The sequence below is a fragment of the Nycticebus coucang genome, chromosome 14 (assembly GCF_027406575.1).
Source record: "Nycticebus coucang isolate mNycCou1 chromosome 14, mNycCou1.pri, whole genome shotgun sequence".
Classification (NCBI taxonomy): domain Eukaryota; kingdom Metazoa; phylum Chordata; class Mammalia; order Primates; family Lorisidae; genus Nycticebus; species Nycticebus coucang.
In genome coordinates, this window is record NC_069793.1 from 61,564,661 (window position 1) to 61,586,480 (window position 21,820).

General features: G+C 39.3%; 3 protein-coding genes across 3 annotated transcripts; all 3 read left to right on the forward strand.

Annotated features, from left to right (window-relative positions):
* On the forward strand, positions 1-1,049 carry LOC128565423 (olfactory receptor 51B5). Its single transcript, XM_053561854.1, has one exon. The coding sequence runs from the start codon at positions 45-47 to the stop codon at positions 981-983; it is 939 nt and encodes a 312-aa protein (XP_053417829.1). The 5' UTR covers positions 1-44; the 3' UTR covers positions 984-1,049.
* Positions 1,050-13,589: 12,540 nt separating this feature from the next.
* Positions 13,590-14,519, forward strand: LOC128566073 (olfactory receptor 51B2-like). The gene has a single exon (XM_053563004.1). The coding sequence runs from the start codon at positions 13,590-13,592 to the stop codon at positions 14,517-14,519; it is 930 nt and encodes a 309-aa protein (XP_053418979.1).
* Positions 14,520-15,701: 1,182 nt separating this feature from the next.
* Positions 15,702-16,643, forward strand: LOC128564449 (olfactory receptor 51B2-like). Its single transcript, XM_053559925.1, has one exon. It carries the CDS (start codon positions 15,705-15,707, stop codon positions 16,641-16,643), a length of 939 nt encoding a protein of 312 aa, XP_053415900.1. The 5' UTR covers positions 15,702-15,704.
* The last annotated feature ends 5,177 nt before the right edge of the window (positions 16,644-21,820 follow it).

A 21,820-nucleotide genomic window follows, 5' to 3' on the forward strand; every position in this document is an offset into this window, starting at 1 on the left:
AGCAACAGAAACAGATCAGATCAATTCTTCTGGATAACCCCAGCATGTGGCCGAACAGCAGCTCCTATTCCTTCCTGTTGACTGGTTTTCCAGGCCTGGAGGCAGCTCATCACTGGATTTCCACACCTGTCTTTTTCGTCTATATCTCTGTCCTTTTTGGCAATGGCATCCTCCTCTTTCTCATTAAGAAAGATTACAACCTTCATGAGCCTATGTACTACTTCCTGTCCATGCTGGCAGCCACAGACCTGGGACTGACCTTGACCACGATGCCCACAGTACTGGGAGTCCTCTGGTTGGATCACAGGGAGATTAGAAATGCAGCCTGCTTTTCCCAAGCCTACTTTATTCACTCCCTTTCCTTTGTCGAGTCTGGAATTTTACTAGCCATGGCCTATGACCGTTTTATTGCCATCTGCAACCCACTTAGATACACTTCCATACTTACTAATGCTCGAGTGGTAAAGATTGGGGTGGGAGTTCTACTGAGGGGATTTGTATCTGTTGTACCCCCAATAACACCACTCTATTTTTTCCCCTATTGCCACTCTCATGTCCTTTCACATGCATTCTGCCTTCACCAGGATGTCATCAAACTGGCCTGTGCTGATACCACCTTCAATCGACTATACCCAGTAGTGCTTGTCATCCTCATATTTGTGCTGGATTCTCTCACTATTCTCATCTCCTATGTGTTGATACTAAAGAGCATCCTGAGCATTGCCTCCAGAGAGGAGAGGGCCAAGGCACTCAACACTTGTGTTTCCCATATATGCTGTGTCCTGGTTTTCTATGTCACAGTGATTGGCTTATCTCTGATTCATCGGTTTGGAAAGCAGGTTCCACATATTGTCCACCTTATTATGAGCTATGTCTATTTCCTGTTCCCTCCACTAATGAATCCTATAATATATAGTGTCAAGACCAAGCAGATCCAGAAGGGTATTCTTCACCTTTTTCATACTCACAGAATTGGAACCTGATGTCAGACAATCACAATCTCTCTCATAGAACATAAAAACCCTGATGTTTGGCAGAGGAATAAAGAAATCTCATACCTACTATGGATGCTCAGATCTCTTGGAAAATAGCTATTAAGTAAAGCTTCAAATTTCCAGAAGGTATCTCTTTAAGCCCAGGTCTTTAAACAGTTTTTTTTTTTTTTTTTTTTTTACATCCCTGTATCTTATTTCTCTGTCAGGTATTAAAATATTAATAATGCTCTAGGCATCTGTAGGTATTTCTGTAATTTAAGCAACATATGTTTTTGTGGAGGTAGAAGGTTGGTAGATAGGAACAGAGTCATAAGAATATGAAATAATGAGTTAATTTGGGTGAAATGAAATAGACTTTAATATATTATGTAAAATCCAATCTCTAACTCTCATAAATTCCCCCGCAGATATACAAAAAGTGGAAACTTATACATTTGGTTACTGAAGTTTGGGAATTTTTCTGCAAAGAAATGTGTAATATTTTTTGATAAGTCTGATAATTAGTTATCATCTTAACCAGGTCATTGGTTTCGCCTTTGTCCTTCAAATAATCATGACTTTGTTTCAAGAAACTGAAATTCATATTTATTCTTCAAGATAGCACCTATTTACAAATTGTAGCAAATGGATCTGAGAAGAGGAGCTATGGATAAATGACAGAAAAATATAGTCAGCACCTTCTTCCACCTTTGATCTCATTCTTATCCTTAGCTCTCATGTTGGTGCCACCTCCAGATCATCTCCCAGTGACTAATTAGTCTGCATGAGTAGAGGAAATGGTTCCCTCATCCTCCTTTTGATATAAAAAAAGGTCTGAGGAAATGAGGAAATAGGTTTCCACTTTTTTTTGGAATAATGATTGCTTTCTGTACATATAACCTGATTCCATTTTGTAAGTGTGAACTTCCCAGGGGATATAACAATATCATTCTTATTTGATTAATTTTTTTCTGATTTATGTAGGGACATGTAAGTCAAAATATCCTTAAAAGATGAGGGTCATGTCTTCATCCAACCAGAGCAGAAAAAGTCTTCAGTGAGCCAGGAGAGGGGACTGCATAGAATAGAAACTGTTCATGTCTTTGGTGCTTTGTCTGCATCACTTTATTTTGAGTGTGAGTGCGTGTATGTGATAAGCAGTTTTTGCTCTGCTTCAAATTATTCATGAAACCAAACATGCACCCCCTTTTCCTGCTCTATCTGCAATATCCACAACTTTTTAAAACTCATTATAATGTCATGAGGTCAATATTATCACTACTTTCTTTTTATTTATTTATTTATTTATTTTTATTAAATCATAGCTGTGTACATCAATATGATCATGGGGCACCATACACTTGGTTCATAGACCATTTGACACATTTTCATCACATTAGTTGACATAGCCCTCCTGGCATTTTCTTAGTTACTTTGCTAAGACATTTACATTCCACATTTACCAAGCCTCACATATACCCTTGTAAGATGCACCACAGGTGTGATCCTTTCAATGCCCCTCCCTCTACCCATCTCCCCCCTTCCTCCCTACCCTTTCCCCATCACTACTTTCTAGATGGGAAAACTAAAGATAAGTTAAATATCTCATCCAAGAACATAAAATTACTAAATGATATAGTTGTGATTCAAATTCATATCTTCTAAGTATAAGGCCTGTGTGAATTGTGTTTTACTACAATAGTCTATCCTTAGCAGAGTCTATTTTTCTACCTAAACTCTACTATGCTTATAGAAGCAAAAAAAAAAAAAAAAAATGTGGTTCCTTATAGCAACTGATATTTTTTTATCTTATCTCCAAGCCCCTGAGTTTAGTAAAATCTTTTTTAGAATTTTTTGATGTGAAATCATAACAAAAACCATGTCTTTATTATGGCACAAGTAGTAGCATGAAATGTTTAGACTTGTTAAGGATAGATAATGTTTTCCATCAAGTGAGTGACCTCAAACTATAATGAGTGTTGAGAATAAATTATAGAAAAAGAAACAATAATAATAAAAAACGAAGCCCCCTTGAGTTTCTGATTCTATGCTTTCCTAAGAAGAATAGTTCAAATTCCCCTTTGATTGTACAGCCTAATAAAGATTTCTTTTTGTATTTCTTTTTTTTTTTGTTCAAACTAGCTTCAATTGAGTTTCAATCACTTAAAATAAAATAGTGATTCAGAGATTAAAAAACTATACTTATTTGAACAGCAGACCTAAAAATGGCTGAAATCCACTTGGACATGTATTTCTATTTAAAATCCATTTTATCAATCAAGATAAATATAATAGAAGTTCAACATGTTAAGGATCTTCACAAAACTTAGAATTTCCTGTGGTTTTCTGCAAGTCTTCCTGTGGTAAATGCTGAGTACTATCAGAGGTAGTACTTCAAATTATTTACAACACTCTCTCCCAGGAAACATGGAAAATACGCTTGTGTTCAGAGACAGGGTGGACTTCACATTCCTGGACCTCCTTTATATAGCCAGTATGATTACTGAAGACTAATTGATTATTCATATAACTTGTGTGGAGAAGGGCTTCCTAATACCTAAATTCATGGATGCCTATTGAGAAGAATAAGCAGCATGTAGTCATAGGAAACCTAAGGTGAATAAGAATATAAACTTTAAAAAAGCTTTGACCCTTACTATCCTTTCTTTTCCATATAATATTACAATTGTATAGTATAGACTTGAAGGAACAATTTACCATGAGGATAGTGACTTTGAGTTAGAAACTGAAAGTCTAAATGTTCATTTCATTTCTGTGGATAAAAGAAAGAAACCAATCTTAAAAATAATCAGGAAGAGAAAAAGGAATCTTAGAGACAGGCTAAAAAAAAATATGGTATGAGTTAACATATCACTTCTCCAAATAAAATGGATTTACACTAGGTTAAGAGTCACATGAATTTTATTCAGTTAATTATCAAATAATTTCTGGGTTCCTTCACCCAAGATGCAGATTTCATAAGGCAAATTAGACACAGAGGTCATTATATCCACTTAAAGAATGTCAATATATTCTTATTTTAAAGCCTTAATTCTCAGTCATTATTATTCATAATAGACAAATACATTTTATAGGAAATTTAGGAGTTTATGTTCCTCGACTTCTAGTGCATGCCACTATGCTGACAGGTGATATCAATTAGTGATAACATACCTCAAAAATGAATAAAATGAGATGAGCCCTTGTTAGTCATGGTTCTCCAGAGACAAAAAACCAATAAGACACTCTCTCTGTCTCTCTCTGTCTCTCTCTCTCTCTCTATATATATATATATACACACACACGTATGCACTCTATATAAATATATGCATATGTAAAATATGTGTATATAAATTACACATATAAAAATATATAAATACGTGTGTGTATATATAAATCTATTTGTGTGTCTGTCTGTACACATGGAGACACAACTCAGAAGGTGCCAAAAGATGTATACACATTTTAAGAAAAGAAAAACTATATTAAAATTGTAATAATCAAGTCACATTTGACTTCTGTAATTGTAAGAGATACAATATACAAGTTAACAAACATTGGTATATATTGAGTATTACAATTTTAATAGAGTTTTTCCTTTTTTAAAATGTGTATACTTTTCTTGGCACCCTTTATATATAAAAGAACCCATAAGATTATATATACCTATGAGGGCTGTTCAGAAAGTATATGGCGATTGTTAATATTATTCTTCATATTACAGGGTTGGATGGTTTTTGAACAGTCCTGGTATACAAACATGCACACACACACAATAAAATATAAATCTACATAAACTACAATAATATTTTTATAAGAAATTAGATGTGGGTGGCATCTGTGGCTCAAGGAGTAGGGCGCCAGCCTCATCTGAGGCAGGTGTTGGGTTCAAACCCAGCCATGGCAAAAAAAAAAAAGAGAGAGAGAGAAAGAAATTAGATGATATTATTATGTTTCTGTTTTTGTTGAGATAGTCTCACTCTGTGACCCTGAGTACAATGGCATCATCATAAGTCACTGCATCTCCAGACCTGTGGGTTACAGTGATTTTCTTACCTTGGGACTATAAGTACATGCCACAATAGTCAGTTGGGGTTTTTATTTATTATTTTTTATGGAGATGGGCTGGTTGAAGATGAGACAACTCTTGAATGCAAGACTAACACAAGACAACAGAGACCCTCAGATCTCTCTGCTAAACTATGAGTATCATATTTTGCTACTCAGGTACATGTTTTTAGAGAAAGCCAGAGATGGAAAGGATATCTAGTTCATACCCTCATTTTTACCTTACTACTGGACACTTAAAATGAAAGATTTTTTTTTTACTTGACTTATATTGCTCCAGAAGCAAGAAACATAACTCCTTGGTAAGACTTATGAGGCAGATAAAAGCTTACTGATGAAAGAATTCACCAACGGTACTCATTTGTGAGAAAATATCACTTCGCGAATGCCTAAGCCAAGTACTGTAACAAGCAATCTCATTTGGAACCAAGGAAAGGTAAATGTCAAGGAATTGTTGAGCTTCATCTAAATTTACTGAGCTTACTTGCTCCAGGATTTAGGAGTGACAAATTTAAAAGCAGTTTGGATGACAGAGCTTCTTCCTGAGGTGGAAAATCGAAAAAAGACAAAGGTGTTTTGATGGCATGATTTTCTTCTGCTGGATGGAATAACAATTTTGATTTTTGCCCAGAGAGACAGGGGGTGTGACTCCAAAATATCCAGGGGTGAGCCCTATTGTTGCCAAAAACAGCTGCTGCTCAGCGCCTCAGGGCACCGCCGCTCCTGTGTGGTTCCATCTCAGCTGACCATCCTCTCCTCACTACCATGCCACAGAATCAGCACTGACTAGCTACAGTCCAGGCCTTGTCCATAGCTCTTGAGAAGACACCCATGAATCTGGACTCCTAGGGGACAGGCCTCCAGACCACAGAGTGAGAGTGGAGGGGAGTGCTGGGAGCTCAGAATTGCAGGTAGAGAGTATATACAGTTTTACACAGTTTTATGCCTGGCAGGAGAGCGTCCATGCCACCCTAGTAGGGGAAGTAGGTCCAGTTTTTAGAGGGTCTCTCCCATGTAGTATAATGGGAGGACTTTTGAACTCTGCTTTTTTGTTTATGGGTACTCTGAGCCATTGTCATCGGGGAGGGGACCCCTGTCCGCTTGGTGATGGATTTTGTATCTTTTTTTTGTACCTTGGGTTTGTAGTTTGCCTCAGCAGGGGTTGATGTACATTCTTCAACCTCTCTTGGTACAGCTCTAATTCTCCAGGTTACTTGCTAAATTTCTGTCCTTTAACTCTCCTGCTGGATGGGAGCCTCTGTGGAAAGCTGGCTTCAGTCAGCCATCTTGTCTCCACCCTGTCTATGTTCTTAATTTTTTCACACTTATGTTTCCACTTACATATATTAATTTATATAATTTTTACCATTGTTCTTAGAGATATTTAGTCAACAGTAATGTTTTAAATAACTCCTGTCACCCCCATTTCACAAATGAGGAACTGCAGTGCTGAGTATATACAGACACAAAGGCTGTGAGAATTTGACTTGGGTTTCACAGTCAGGGAGACTGGCTCCACAGCCCATGCTCTTAAGAATAATTCTAGTAATATGAAGTAAAGTTTATAATCTAATGTAATTGTATTACTGATTATTGTCAAGTCTTGTCTGCTTAGAGTACTTCTCTAAACTCAAGGTACCCATATACAACCACGGAGGTGACACGTCTACCTGACTGCTTACAGGCACAGAATGTCCAAAACTGAGCTGATTCTTCTCCTTTACTTGAAATACAGTATGTGGAACAATACTTAGTGCAGAAGAACCAATCAACACATAACTATTTATAATTAATAAAGTTGTGCTCTTTCTGTAATTCCTGTAGAGCTACTCTCCACCAACATAAAATCAGAATGCATAGGTCATTAATATCCAGGCATTGTGGTGGGTGCCTAGAGTCCCAGCTACTTGGGAGGCTGAAGCAAATGAATCGCTTAAGCCCAAGAGTTTGAAGTTGCTATAAGCTGTGATGCCAGAGTACTCTATTGAGGGTGACATAGTAAGAAAAAAAAAATGTATAGGTCATGTTTTTTTTATTCTCTCTCCTTAAGGAACCATTTTAGTCAATCACCAAGTTCTCTTCTTTCCAAATCATGGGCTCTCTCTTCCATCTACTTCTATCCAACCTTACTGGCAACAGGCCTTCACATCTACACCAACACTATTTCTCACTCGATTATATAATAGCAATTGTTTCGTATACCCTCCTCATTTACTCTTCTGATATGTTCTTCATTCTTTAATCAAAATAAACAATTGATTAGCTGATCATGACCTTACTTTATACTCATAATTTATAGGATAAAGTTCAAACACCTTACAGTATTTGTAAGACCCTCACAATGAAAACTTTTTACCACAGATATACTTTTTGTAAATTTCACCTTATCTTTTATTTTTCTAGCTTTACTAGAATTCTTTGTATTTGAATTTGTTATACTTTCCTTATCCCATAGACTGTGCAACTTGTTCTTTCTTAATAGAGCTGAACTCTATATTACCTCCAACTACCATATTTCTTATCATTCTAATTGCTTGATTCTCAGGTTAAATAGTTTGGTGGGCCATTTTCCGGGACCCCAGAGATATTTTTTATGGTCTCTCCTTAGTGTGTTGCCATCTATGCAGTAATGATAGTGCTATTAAAATTTATGATAAATTTTATTCATATTACACAGGACGTTTATATCTTATGAATAAAAAGAACACATTTCTCATCATGTAGAAGGCACAAAATGGTCAATGATTGAAACATAATGTAATTTTAAGGTGTATAGTTGGATGTCTTCACATACATGGGTGTTCATAGATCCATGGAGTTTCCTGTGGATTAGAAGTGATTTTTCCAAATCACAGAAAATACAAAAATGCAATCTGAATTCATAAGTACCAGGACAAGCAACGGCACATGTGACCATTGAGGATACATGATATACATTGATCTTTGAGATAAATAAAGGGAAGGACATGAATGGGTTTCGTAAAAGCTGATGCTCAGCATCTGTGTCTTGCATAACCAAACCCTGGCATCCCTGCATCAGCTGGCATTTGATATTCCAGTTGTCCACACTCATCCTTAGGGAAACACCTGAAAGTCTTAAGGACATCAATTCAGTGTCCCAACTCCTCCAGGGCAGAGGAGAGAGGGAGGAGATATCAAGGGGTCTCCTGAGAGTCTGGAAAGGTTCTACCTTGGAGAGTTGACTTTCATATACATGAGATTTTAAACAAAGTTCTATGGGGAACAGAAATAAGGGACTCACCTGCAATGAGTTCTCCAGTGGGGCAGAATAGGTCCCTCCTCCAGCAACAAGAGTGTGAGTGGGCGAGTGCCAGGAGCAGAAATATGGAGTGGATCCTCTCCCTCTTGATGTGAGATTCAGTCAAAACAGTGTAAGGATGTTTGTAGAGGTCTGCCTGCAGGTGAAGATCCAGCTGAGGTGAGAAAAACTACAACACAGATTATTTTATTCCTTCATAAGAAGAAGTATACAAAGAAAGCGTGCTAGACTTGAAATTTCTAACTCAGGAGTCTGAAATTGGCCTAAGAATAATTCTGAATGTGCTGAATAATACACATATGTGGCATTATATATTCTTATTCATTTCTCTAGGTCAGTGGTTCTCAACCTTCCTAATGCTGCGGCCCTTTACTACAGTTCCTGTGGGTTGTGACCCACAAGTTGAGAACCACTGCTCTAGGTAGATGTTTATAGCTTTTTATTAGGTCCAAATAGTAGATCTTTACAAGTATATCTCTGTGTGCACGTGCACACATGTGTTCAAAGAACTTCTCTCAGCAGAGTCATTGGTAGTTGTCATTAGGACTCACTAGAAAAAACTCTGACATCTATCCTGTCACTCTAGCACCGTCCTAGTCTGGGGGGAAGAAGGAAATTTATAAAATGAAAAAATGGGGAATAGAGGAATCACATTTGTCTTCTTTATTCACTTGTTTATTTAGACTGAGTGAAAGATTGACCAGACATATGTTTTTCTTGAATCCAGATCTTTTCCTACTTATATTTTCTTCATACGTCCAAGTTTCCTCTGTCTCTTTCACTACCCCATGTCTGTTCAGTCATGTTAATTTTTCAGACTGAGCATGATGGGCCATTTTGGTGAACATATGAGTATATGTGAGAGAGAGTATGTGTATTAGGGAGAGTGTCCTTACAAGTCTAGGATCTTTGTGCATATAGAAAAATATGATCATGTGAAAATCATGTAGATAGAACATCTAGAATGAGGCCAGATGCAAGCCTCGGATCTACGGTTATTTTTAGCATTGTGGATCCTATTGAGACACTGGGCAATATATAGCATAAAACTGTAAAGAGAAAATTAAGCCCAATTAAAAGCTTCATCTCTACATTGAGAGCTTCTTTAGGACAGACTGTGTTTATTAAATGGTTTTCTCACCAATCAACACAGTGACAGTCATGTGGTATGTAATCACTAATACTGTGCTTAGACAAAATAGCAACCTTTAAGTCCAAGATGATAGTAAGAAACAGTGCTTCTACAGGTTGTTTATACCTTCATGTATAAGGCACCCTTGAAAGAACAATCATCAGATATCAATAAGTAAGGACACTACCAATGGTAGGTAATTGCTAGAGAAAATGCAGGTACTGAATTGAATTGAGAGCTGCATAACAATTTCTCAACAATCTCTGCCAGACCTTGATCCAAATAACCTAGTTCTTATGCTTCTGATATAATTTTCTTTTCTTTCTTTTTTTTTTAGATTTTATTTTATTTATCTATTTGTGTGTGAGTGTGTGTTTTTTCGCTGGGGCTGGGTTTGAACCCACCACCTCCAGCATATGGGACCGGTGCCCTTCCCCTTTGAGCCACTTTTCAATAAATAGTCAAGCTGCCTTCAAGGAATTTTGCCATATAATGTAGCCTTGAGAGGATGCATGCACTATGATTCCATTTCTGATGAAATTGGCTACAGTGGGCCTCAGTTTTATGACAGTATCTTGTGCTTCTAGAAGACCTACACAGTTGCTTCTAGGCAATATCAAAATATCAAAAAATATCAAAAGCCTCTCAGTCCTAGGTAGAATTTTCCTGTGTTTCCTTTTTATACCAAAAATTCTCAGAGAAAGTCTTTTATATTCTTATGGCTACATTAGACTTCCCTGTTTTAATTTTAATCACCCAAACCTAATGGTAGAGGGATATGTAAGCTCATTTTCCATCTTGTAAAATAAAAGAAAAAGAAAAAAGAAATAAAAAAAACACATGTTGTGTTTTTGTTATTGAATAATTTATTGCCTATTCTTGTGATGATCTGATAAATTTCCAAAGAAGAGATCAGAAAATTTGTACAAAGATTGTGTGGTCTAACAATCTAGTTTGATTATCATTCTAAATTACTTTTAAAATGAATCATATATCTTTGGTCTTCTGATGTTACTACCCTTGAAGAAAAATATCATTATGTTACAATCTCTCTAATCTGCATTTTTCTTCCCCTTATACATTGTTCTACCATCCATGCTTTTAAACATAAAAAAACCTCCTAGAAGTGGAACAACATTTATATAATAATCATAACTTAGTCTTCTATAAAATTTCAATGTGTTATAATTTTACAAGATTCTTGGCTTTGGTGATTTCAATCTCAATCAGCACAAATCTGACACAGATGTAGCATCAGAGCATTACCTGAGACAAGAGTCAGATTCTTTGTGATTTGTTCTGATTCTTATTCATTTCTGATACTAAGACTATCTTATGAAGGAGATGGCTCAGTACCATAGACTTCCCCTTAGGCTTCAGAATTTATGGTATAATAAGATTGCACAAGAGGAGGTGAAGTGGGTTTTTTTTTTATTAAATCATAGCTGTGTACATTGATATGATCATGGGACATCATTCACTAGCTTCACAGACCATTTACCAAGTTTCATATATACCCTTGTAAGATGCACCGCTGGTGTAATCCCGCCAATCCCCTTCCCTCTACCCTCCTCCCTCCTCCCTCCCCTCCCTTTCCCCCTACCCCCTATTCTTAGGTTGTAACTGGGTTATAGCTTTCATATGAAAACCCTAAATTAGTCTCATAGTAGGGCTGAGTACATTGGGTACTTTCTCTTCCACTCTTGAGATACTTTACTAAGAAGAAGACAGGCGTGCAGCCTTCAGATATATGAAAAAATGCTCATCATCTTTAATCATCAGAGAAATGCAAATCAAAACTGCTTTGAGATACCATCTAACTCCACTGAGACTAGCCTATATCACAAAATCCCAAGATCAGAGATGTTGGCGTGGATGTGGAGAAAAGGGAACACTTTTGCACTGCTGGTGGGAATGCAAATTAATACATTCCTTTTGGAAAGAGATATGGAGAACACTTAGAGATCTAAAAATAGATCTGCCATTCAATCCTGTAATTCCTCTACTGGGCATATACCCAGAAGACCAAAAATCACATCATAACAAAGATATTTGTACCAGAATGTTTATTGCAGCCCAATTCATAATTGCTAAGTCATGGAAGAAGCCCAGGTGCCCATTGATCCACGAATGGATTAATAAATTGTGGTATATGTACACCATGGAATATTATGCAGCCTTAAAGAAAGATGAAGACTTTACCTCTTTCATGTTTACATGGATGGAGCTGGAACATATTCTTCTTAGTGAATTGTCTTTGGATTGTGGAAATAAAAAAAAAAAAGTGAATAGTTGGGAAGACTGGCATCATTAGGCTGGGGCAACATGAGAATGCTCCCAGTCACAGAGCTGCAGCAGCTCCGCAAGGAGGGGCATGCTGAAGGAAAGGTGCGGAGGATGAATCTAAGTAATTAATTATGTCGAATGATTTTGGAAAGTACAAGAGGCAGAAAGAGAACCAGTGAATGGTGAAGGAGCAATTTAAAAGAAAAATGACAAGATCTATGGAAAGAATGAGGGAATCAACCAGGAATCAAAAGTTTCCATTTCCATGGATGGATGTGATGTGAATCATCTGGGAATCATGACAAAATGGCAATTGCGATTCAGTATGTAGGGTAAGGGATGTGGTCTTAGGCGGCATGTCTGACAAGTCTCTGTGCTTGTGGATTGAAATTAGTCTGCAGCCCAAACATCTGGTAGCTAACTGTAAGAATAAAGGTAGGTGTTGTAATGACAAACTATTAATCGAAAGTGATGGCATAAAACACTGTGCTCCATAAGACAATGACATTTAATTAAAAAAAGTTTTTATTAACTGAAAAGAAAATGTATTTATGTGTTTCATAATCATGAAATATAAAACTAAGGTCAAATTTAAAGATGTTCCAAAAGTCAGCAATCAAAGCAAGAATACAGTTAAACAAGAATATTACCAATTTGAACATATTTATCTTGCTTTTTTTTTTTTTATGGGTAGAGTGCTGTGGCATTACAGCTCACAGCAACCTCCAACTCTTGGGCTTAAGCAATTCTCTTGCTTCAGCCTCCCAAGTAACTGGGAGTATAGGCTCCCGCCACAACATCCTACCATCCTACTATTTTTTGTTGCAGTTGTCATTGTGTTTTATTTTATTTTTTAAAATTAAATTGTAGCTGCGTACATTTATGCATTCATGGGGTACAATGTACTGGTTTTATATACAATTTGAAATATTTTCATCAAACTGGTTAACATAGCTCTCTCATTTTCCCAGTTATTGTGCTAATCCAATTATCTTCTACATTTAGTAAATTTCACATGTACCCTTGTAAGATGCACGATACGTGTGGTCCCACCGATTACCCTCCCTTCACACCCTAGGTGTGGTCGCTCCTCCCTCATCCCCTCCCCACCCTCTCTCCTTTCCCCATATTATTGGACTATAATTGGGTTATAGCATGCCAGGAAGGCTATGTTAACCAGTATGATGAAAATGTGTCAAACGGTCTATGAAACTAGTGTATGGTGCCCCATGATCACATTAATGTACTCGGCTGATTTAATAAAAAAAAAGAAAGCTATAAATTGGTTTCATAGTAGGGCTGAGTACATTGGATACTCTTTCTTCCATTCTTGAGATACTTTACAATTCCTCTACTAGGTATATATCCAGAAGACCAAAAATCACATTATAACAAAGATATTTGTCATTGTTGTCTTAGCTGGCCTGGGCTGGTTTAGAACCTGCCAGCCTCAGTGTATATGGCTGGCATTGTAACCCCTGTGCTACAAGTGCCAAGTGTCGTGTTTATTTTTTTTTAATCACTGTGTTGCAAATATTTTTAAGCACCCATACAACATTGTAACTGATGTTTTAAGAAAAATTAATATAAATTTTTCTTTTATTAAAAATTTAACTAGTACCTTAATGTTTTTCTCCAATTAGAGAAATATCATTTCTCATCTCTAATACTCTGAACATGACTATAGTTATTTTGCAGAAAAACAGTTGCAGACTCAAATTAATCATGCTAATTAATTATCCTTGAGTACGAAGATTGCAATTAGCCTATTGTGATATATTGTCACTGAAGAATCTGGGTTCCTGGCTTCAAAGACTCAAGCAAACCGTTCTCTACCTATGGAAACACTATGTGGACCAATATTAGTGAGGCCCCCTTTTTGCTTACTGGATTCCCAGGACTACAGATAGCTCATCATCAGATCTCCATACCCTTTCTTGCAGCCTATGACTATATCCTTTTTGGCAATGGTGCACTCCTCTATCTCATCAAGGATGACCAAAGTCTTCAAAAACCCATGTACTATTTCCTTGCTATGCTGGCAGGCACAGACATCATGGGGACATTGACCACTATGCTCACAGAGATGGGCATCTTGTGGGTGAATCACAGGGAAATTAGCCATGCAGGTTGCTTCTTGCAAGCCTACTTTATTCACTCCATTTCTATTGTAGAATCGGATATCCTCCTTGCCATGGCCTATGATCACTTCATTGCCATCCACAATCCTTTCAGGTATGCATCTCAGCAATACTCAAGTGGTAAAGTTCGGAGTGGGGATTTTTCTGAGGGTTTTGTACTCATCAGATGTTTAATTGTACGTCTTTTTTCATTTTCATATTGCCACTCTCATGTTCTTTCCCATGCTTTCTGCCTTCAAGACATCATGAAATTGGCCTGTGCTGATATAACTTTCAATAAACTTTACCCAGTAATTCTAATTTGTCTAACAACTTTCTTAGACTTTCTGATTATCCTTTTCTCCTATATTCTAATTCTCAGGACTATCCTGGGCATTGCCTCTGGTGAAGAGAGGGCCAAGGCACTCAACACCTGTATCTCCCACATTTCTTCTGTCCTAATCTTCTTTGGCACAGGCATTGGTCTGTCACTCATTCACAGATTGGGGAGGAATGTTCCAGAGGTGGTCCATATCATCATGAGATATGCCTACTTTCGCTTTCCTCTTTTAATGAATCCCTTTATCTATAGCATCAAGATAAAGCAAATCCATTATGGCCTTATCCACCTTTTCTCTAAACATAGATTTCATAGTTAACCTTGTATCTGAAGAATCAGACACAGAAAGAGATAAAGAGAAAATATGAAACGAATGTCTAGATTAGTAAAGGAAAAGAGGCAGAAAAGAGAACTGTAATGGAGAAGAAGTAACTTTTAAAAATTATATAAAAATATTTGGAGTGGATAACAGAATCAACCACGTCGAAGTATCAAAAGGTGTTTATCTGCATAGATGAATTAGATACCAATTGCTTAGAGCAGAGCTTCTCAGACATTGCTGTGCACTAGATCATTTAAGGATCAAGGTAAAATGCATGTTTTGGTTTCATAGATTGGAGTGGGTGTTGTCCGAGGCTGCATGTCTGATAAGTCTGTGAGCTTGTTAGCTGTGGCTGGTGTGGCCCCCACTTTTTTCAGCCAAGTTCAAGTAAAGTCATAACTGTTGGAATGACAAAGCAATTTATTGGAAGTGATGGGGATGCATGTTGTTCTACATAACATAATAATGTTCAGTTTCAGAAGGGAAGTACAACTCAGTGGAAATCAAGCAGGGAGTAAGGGGACGAGGGGTTGAATGAAAACCTACCTAATGGATGTAATGAACACTATTTGAGTGATGGGCACATCTGTGGTCCTGACTCAAGCATTACAAAAGTGATCAATGTAACCAAGAATGTTTGTACAACCACAATGTTTTGAAATTGAAAAGCATAATATTTGTATTACAAAAAATGAAAGTTTTATTAAATCGTAAAAGCATGTCTTCAACACAATTGTGAAAGATAAAAATAAATTCAAATTACTTATCGCCAAGTAGTTAGCAATTTGAAGTAGAAAAGCAGTTAAAAAGATTGTTATCAATATTAATATGCTATATTTTAGTTTGTGTTTTGATCACAGTTGTTTAGATATTTTAAGCACTCACATAACAGTTAGGCCTTATGCATTAGAAATATTAATGAAAAATTTCTTTAATTTGGCAAAATTTTAACTGTTAACTTAGTCTTTTTTTCTAATTAGGGGATGATCATCATTTCTCATCTCTCATACAGCTTGCCTACTTCTGAAAGTATGAAAGTAGTTGCAGACTTGTCTTTACCACACCTAGAAATTATTCCCAATTTTGAAGATTTTGATTGAAGTTACTGTCATATATTACCAAGACACATCCACGTTCCTGTTTTCAAGGTTTCAAGAAAGCTGCTCTCTACTTGTTGACACTATGTGGCCCAATATCAGTGAGGCCCCCTTTTTGCTGACTGGTTTCCCAGGGCTACCGGGAGCTCATCATTGGATCTCCTTCTCCTTCTTTGCAGTCTATGTCTCTATTCTTCTTGGCAATGGTGCACTCCTCTATCTTATCAAGGATGACCAAAGTCTTCACAAACCCATGTACTATTTCCTTGCCATGCTGGCAGGCACAGACATCATGGTGACATTGACTACTATGCCCACAGTGATGGGCGTCTTGTGGACAAATCACAGGGAAATTAGCCATGCAGGCTGCTTCTTGCAAGCCTACTTCATTCACTCCCTCTCTGCTGTAGAATCAGGTATCCTCCTTGCCATGGCCTATGATCGCTTCATTGCCATCCGCAATCCTTTGAGGTACGCATCTATTCTCAGCAATACTCAAGTGGTAAAGTTAGGAGTGGGGATTTTTCTGAGGGGTTTTTTATCCATCATACCTTTAATTGTACGTCTTTTTTCATTTTCATATTGCCAATCTCATATTCTTTCTCATCCTTTCTGCCTTCATCAAGAAGTCATGAAACTGGCCTGTGCTGATATAACTTTCAATAGACTTTACCCTGTAATACTTATGTGTCTCACAAACTTCTTAGACTCCCTTATTATCATTTTCTCCTATATTCTAATTGTTAAGACTGTTATAGGCATTGCCTCTGGTGAAGAGAGGGCCAAAGCACTCAACACCTGTATTTCCCATGTTAGTTGTGTGCTCATCTTCTACGTCACAGTCATTGGTCTGACATTCATCCACAGATTTGGGAGGAATGTTCCAAAGGTGGTCCACATCATTATGAGCTATGTCTACTTTCTCTTCCCTCCTTTAATGAATCCCATCATCTATAGCATCAAGACCAAGCAAATCCAATATGGCCTTATCCGCCTTTTCTCTAAACATAGATTTTGTGGTTAATCTTGTATCTTGAGAATCAGACACAGAAAGAAAGATAAAGAGAGAATATGAAACTAATGTCTAGACTCATCTCCTTGCAAACAGCAATGACATAGTGGAAAATGGCTTCAAAGAGTTCAAATATATTACCAGTTATGTCTAGACTCATCTCCTTGCAAACAGCAATGACATAGTAGATAATGGCTTCAAGAGTTCAAATATGTTACCATAACTGTGTAGCATATCTTAGGACAGTTGTTCCCAACCTTACTAACACCATGACCCTTTAATACATTCCTCATGTTGTGGTGACTCCCAACCATAAAATTATTTTCATTGCTACTAGCACAACATGAGGAACTGTGTTAAAGGGTCACGGCATTGGGAAGGTTGAGAACCACTGTCTTAGGAGAAACCTACTTACGTATCTCTCACTTAGAACTACGTAGAAGTGAGGAAGTCCATACACAGTTCCTTCGTTAAAATGTCCCTAGAAATTATGTACCCTGGTAATAAACACACATATGCTCTTAGAAAACGTTTTGAATTGGTTTGCATATGTGCATGTATATGTGTATGTGCGAGCAAAGCTAATACACACTGGTAAAACAACAAACATATTTCTAATTGGTATTCCACAGTATACGTATACCTCAATTTATTAATCTGTTCATGTGTTGAAGAGTACTTGGGCTGTTTCCAGATCTTTAAAATTGTGAATTGTGCTGCTATAATATTTGAGTGAAAATATCCTTATAGCAAAATGTCTTTTTTTTCTTTTGGATAGATATCTAGTAATGAGATTGCAGGATCAAATGGTAGGTCTACTTTTAGTTCTTAGGAATAAAAATAGATGGACAGGTAGTATCTTTTGTAACCACTTGGATCAATTTGGATCAATTTGGAAAATATCCTCCTAAGCGAAGTATTACAAGAGTGGACAAACAAGCATCATATGTACTCATTACTTAATGGAACCAATAAATTAACAAATAACATGTTCGCACAAGAGAATATCTCAATTAAATTCAAATATGGGGGGAGGGAGACAAGATGGCGGACTGAAGCCAGCTTTCAACAGAGGCTCCCGTCCAGAAGGAGAGTTAAGGGACAGGAATTTAGTAAGTATCCTGGTGGACTTGAGCCTCACCAAGAGAGAAGGTTGAAGAACGCACATCAACACCGCTGAGGCAAACTGTGATCACAAGGACGCAAACAAAAGGTACAAAATCCACCACCAAGCGGACGGGAGTCCCCCTCCCCCATGAGACCGGCTCAAGAACCCCACAATTAAACAAGCGGGCAGAAATTAAAGGCCCTCCCACTACACTCCACGGGAGAGACCTTCTAAAAACTGGACCTACCTCCCCTACTGGGGTGCCGTGGTGTTCTCCTGCCGGGCATAAAACTGAATAAAACTTTAAAAATCCTTTGCCGGCAACCCTGAATACCCAACACTCCCCTCCCGCCCACTGAGGTCTGGAGGCCTGTCCCCAGGAGTTCGGATCCTTGAGTGATTTCTCAAGGGGAGTGGACAGTCCCCGAGTTGCGACTGGTCAGCATTGACTCTGAGGCACGCGAGTGAGGAGAGGGCACCGGGCTGAGGGGGAGTCACGCCTCGGCGGCACTTCCCTGTGGTGCGGTGCAGCAGCCCTCCCCGTGCATCAATACAGCCAGACATAAAACTGAATGAAACTCTAGCTTCCCCCCCACTCTCACTCGGGGTCTGGGGACCTGTCCCCCAGGAGTTCGGATCCTTGGGTGATTTCTCGAGGGGAGCACACAGTGCCCCAGCCGTGACTGGTCAGCACTGACTCTGAGACACGTGGGCGAGGAGAAAGCACTCTACTGAGGGGGAGTCATGCCTCGGCGGCACTTCCCTGGGGATTAGGTGCAGCAGCCCTCCCCAGGCAACATTACGGGGCCGGGCACAAAACTGAATAAAACTCTAGCTTCCCCGCTGAGAGCTGAGAGTCCCTACTCTCACTCGGGGTCTGGAGGCCTATCCCCCAGGAATTTAGATCCTTGGGTGATTTCTAGAGGGGAGTGCACAGTGCCCGAGCTGCGTCAGGTCAGCGCTGACTATAAGACACGTGAGCAAGGAGAGGGCACTCTGCTGAGGGGAAATCAAGCCTTGGAGGCACTTCCCTGTGGTGCAGTGCAAAAGCCCTCCCCAGGCGGGCATAAAACAGAATGAAACTCTAGCTTCCCCCCCACTACCAATCGGGGTCTGGGGGCCTATCCCCCAAGAGTTCGGATTCTTGGGGGATCTCTTGAGGGGTGTGGACCCAGCATAAACTGCGGCCACTCAGTGCTGACTCTGGGGCATGAGACAGAGGAGAAAAGGGTCGGCTGAGTTCCCACACCAGAGCAGCAGTTCCCTGGAGGTAGATCAACAGCCGTTTTTTCTTTAACGGCAGAACGCTCACTTCTGGATATTCTGAGGCCACACCCCCTGTCTCCCTGGGCAACCAGAGGAGGCCACCGGTGAGCGGGGGATTTCCTGACACTGCTCACAAACCTGGGAAGCTTCCAGGGCGGGGCCGACCCAGAGAGGTGATCGGACGCAAACCTCCAGTAGCAAAGAGGACACAAACCTCCAGCAGCAAAGACGTTTGTACTCAGAACAGCCCGTCATCTGCAGGCGATTTCGGCAGGAACAGAGACAGAACCCCGCAAAGTTGTCTGTTCTGTTCTGTTAGCAGCATCCATCAGGGATGGGGCTAAGCCTGAGTGAACACCTCCTTCCCATCACCTGCATCAAGCACTCAAAGATGTCAGGCCCCATCTCCTCCTGCTAGAGAGCGGCAGTCTGTGGGGGCCTGGCAGACTTCCTTGCGATTCAGGCAGGTGCAAACCCCTGGAGTGTCTGTACACTGCAGGCAACTGGGTTAGCCATCTGCAGAGATACCAGTGACTGGGTCCGACGGAGGGGCAAAGTGGGGAAGGAGACGTCAACCTTCCCAGACTGCTCTGTTTGCTGGGTGGCTCCTCCTGACTCCACGCTGCACTGGGGTGAGCCATGTCAGAGGAGTCACCAGGCCCCTGTGATCCAGTTCCCAGAGACCTCTTGAACTCTCCCACCCGAGACAGGTGCCAATTGAGACAGTTGATTTGGACCTTTTGAACTGGGCTAATAGACTGAGGACTTTTCAGGCGGTGCCCTGGGTGTGCGGTTGTAGGAAGGTTTGATTCTCCTTTTCCAACTGGGGCCAGAGGTGGGCGGGCGGGGTGACTTAATTGCTGATTTTTCCACACAGCTGAGACTTCAAGCCAGAGTAGAAGTTGCAATAGGATCGAACAGAAACCAGCTGAAAACAAGACAGAACCACTTTGCTCCACCACACCAGACAGGGTCCCAGTTTCTCAGGCCACAACACTGTACGGCCCCTCGATAAAGCCCCAGGGGAAAAACCAAAGGGACTAAAATAACCATGGGGCGGAATCAGCGGAAAAACTCTGGTAACATGAATAACCAGAATAGATCAACCCCCCCCCCCAAGAAAAGATACGGCAGATGTGATTGAAGATCCCATTCATAAACAACTGGCTGAGATGTCAGAAATCAAATTCAGAATTTGGATTGCAGACAAGATTAATAAAATGGAATTAGGAATTCGAGGAGAAATTCAAAAGTTGTCTCAAGAATTTAACGAATTTAAAGACAAAACCACCAAAGACTTAGACACACTGAAGCAAGAATTTACAGCCCTCAAAGATATGAAAAATACAGTAGAATCCCTCAGCAACAGAATGGAGCAAGCAGAAGAAAGGATTTCTGACATTGAAGATAAAGTCTTCGAATGCTCCCAATCTCTCAAAGAGGAAGAGAAATGGAGAGCAAAAATGGATCACTCACTCAGAGAGCTCTCAGATAATTCAAAAAAAACAATATAAGAATTATAGGGATTTCTGAGAACGATGAAGTGGCCTCCAAGGGCACAGAGGCCCTTCTGCATGAAATTATGAAAGAAAATTTTCCAGACATGCCTAGAGAATCTGAAATTCAGATAGCAGACAGCTTCAGAACCCCAGCACGATTCAACCCCAATAAGTCATCCCCCAGACATATCATAATTAGCTTCACTAAAGTTAACATGAAAGAGAAGATTCTCAAAGCAGCCCGGCGAAAGAAAACTATAACGTACAAAGGTAAGAATATTAGAATAACTGCAGATCTCTCTGCTGAAACTTTTCAAGCAAGAAGAGGCTGGTCATCAACTTTTAATCTCCTAAAGCAAAAAAACTTTCAACCCAGGATCTTGTATCCAGCTAAACTGAGTTTCATCTATGATGGAGAAATTAAATACTTCAATGACATTCATATGTTGAAAAAATTTGCCATAAGTAAACCAGCTCTTCAGGATATTCTCAGACCTATGCTCCACAATGACCAACCCAATCCTATACCACAGAGTCTCACTGTACCGCCCTCGGGTAAAGTGCCGTGGCGTCACACAGCTCACAGCAACCTCCAACTCTTGGGCTTACGCGATTCTCTTGCCTGAGACTCCTGAGCAGCTGGGACTACAGGCGCCCGCCACAACGCCCAGCTATTTTCTTGTTGCAGTTTGGCCGGGGCTGGGTTTGAACCTGCCACCCTCGGCATATGGGGCCGGCGCCCTACTCACTGAGCCACAGGCGCCGCCCTAGCCTTTGTAAATTTTCAATGCATTTATTTCAACATGCCCAGTTCCTTAATATATTTATTCACTTCCTTCTACTGTGCACATTCTGTTACCCAAACTAAAACCGTGGAGGAAAAAAAATACAAGCTTCCTATGAGCTTGTAAGGAAGTAACTGAGGAAGTTGGAAAGAGTAAGTTTACTCTTCAGATGATTTCAATACATTTTTCTCCTAATCTAAGAACAGGAAGAAAGTGTTTGGACTCTATGGAGAAAAGAAAGTATATTTATTACAGAATTAAAAGTAGAAGAGAATTATTCTTTTATTTTATTTATGTATTTGCAGTTTTTGGCTGGGGCTGGGTTTGAACCCGCCACCTCCAGCATATGGGGCCAGCACCCTACCCCTTTGAGCCATAGGCACCACCTGAAGAGAATTATTCTTTACAAGTCATGTATATCTTCAGAGAGAAAAAATTACAAGTGATGACTTTTTTTGCAACAAATATTTTCTCTCTAAATCTCTATGTTGGGAAGATACTATGCTCAGAAATGGATTTCAAATCTTGCAA

Bases quoted from the DNA above. Each gene is read 5' to 3' on its own strand.
- LOC128565423 (XM_053561854.1), top strand. From the start codon at position 45: ATGTGGCCGAACAGCAGCTCCTATTCCTTCCTGTTGACTGGTTTTCCA.
- LOC128566073 (XM_053563004.1), top strand. From the start codon at position 13,590: ATGTGGACCAATATTAGTGAGGCCCCCTTTTTGCTTACTGGATTCCCA.
- LOC128564449 (XM_053559925.1), top strand. From the start codon at position 15,705: ATGTGGCCCAATATCAGTGAGGCCCCCTTTTTGCTGACTGGTTTCCCA.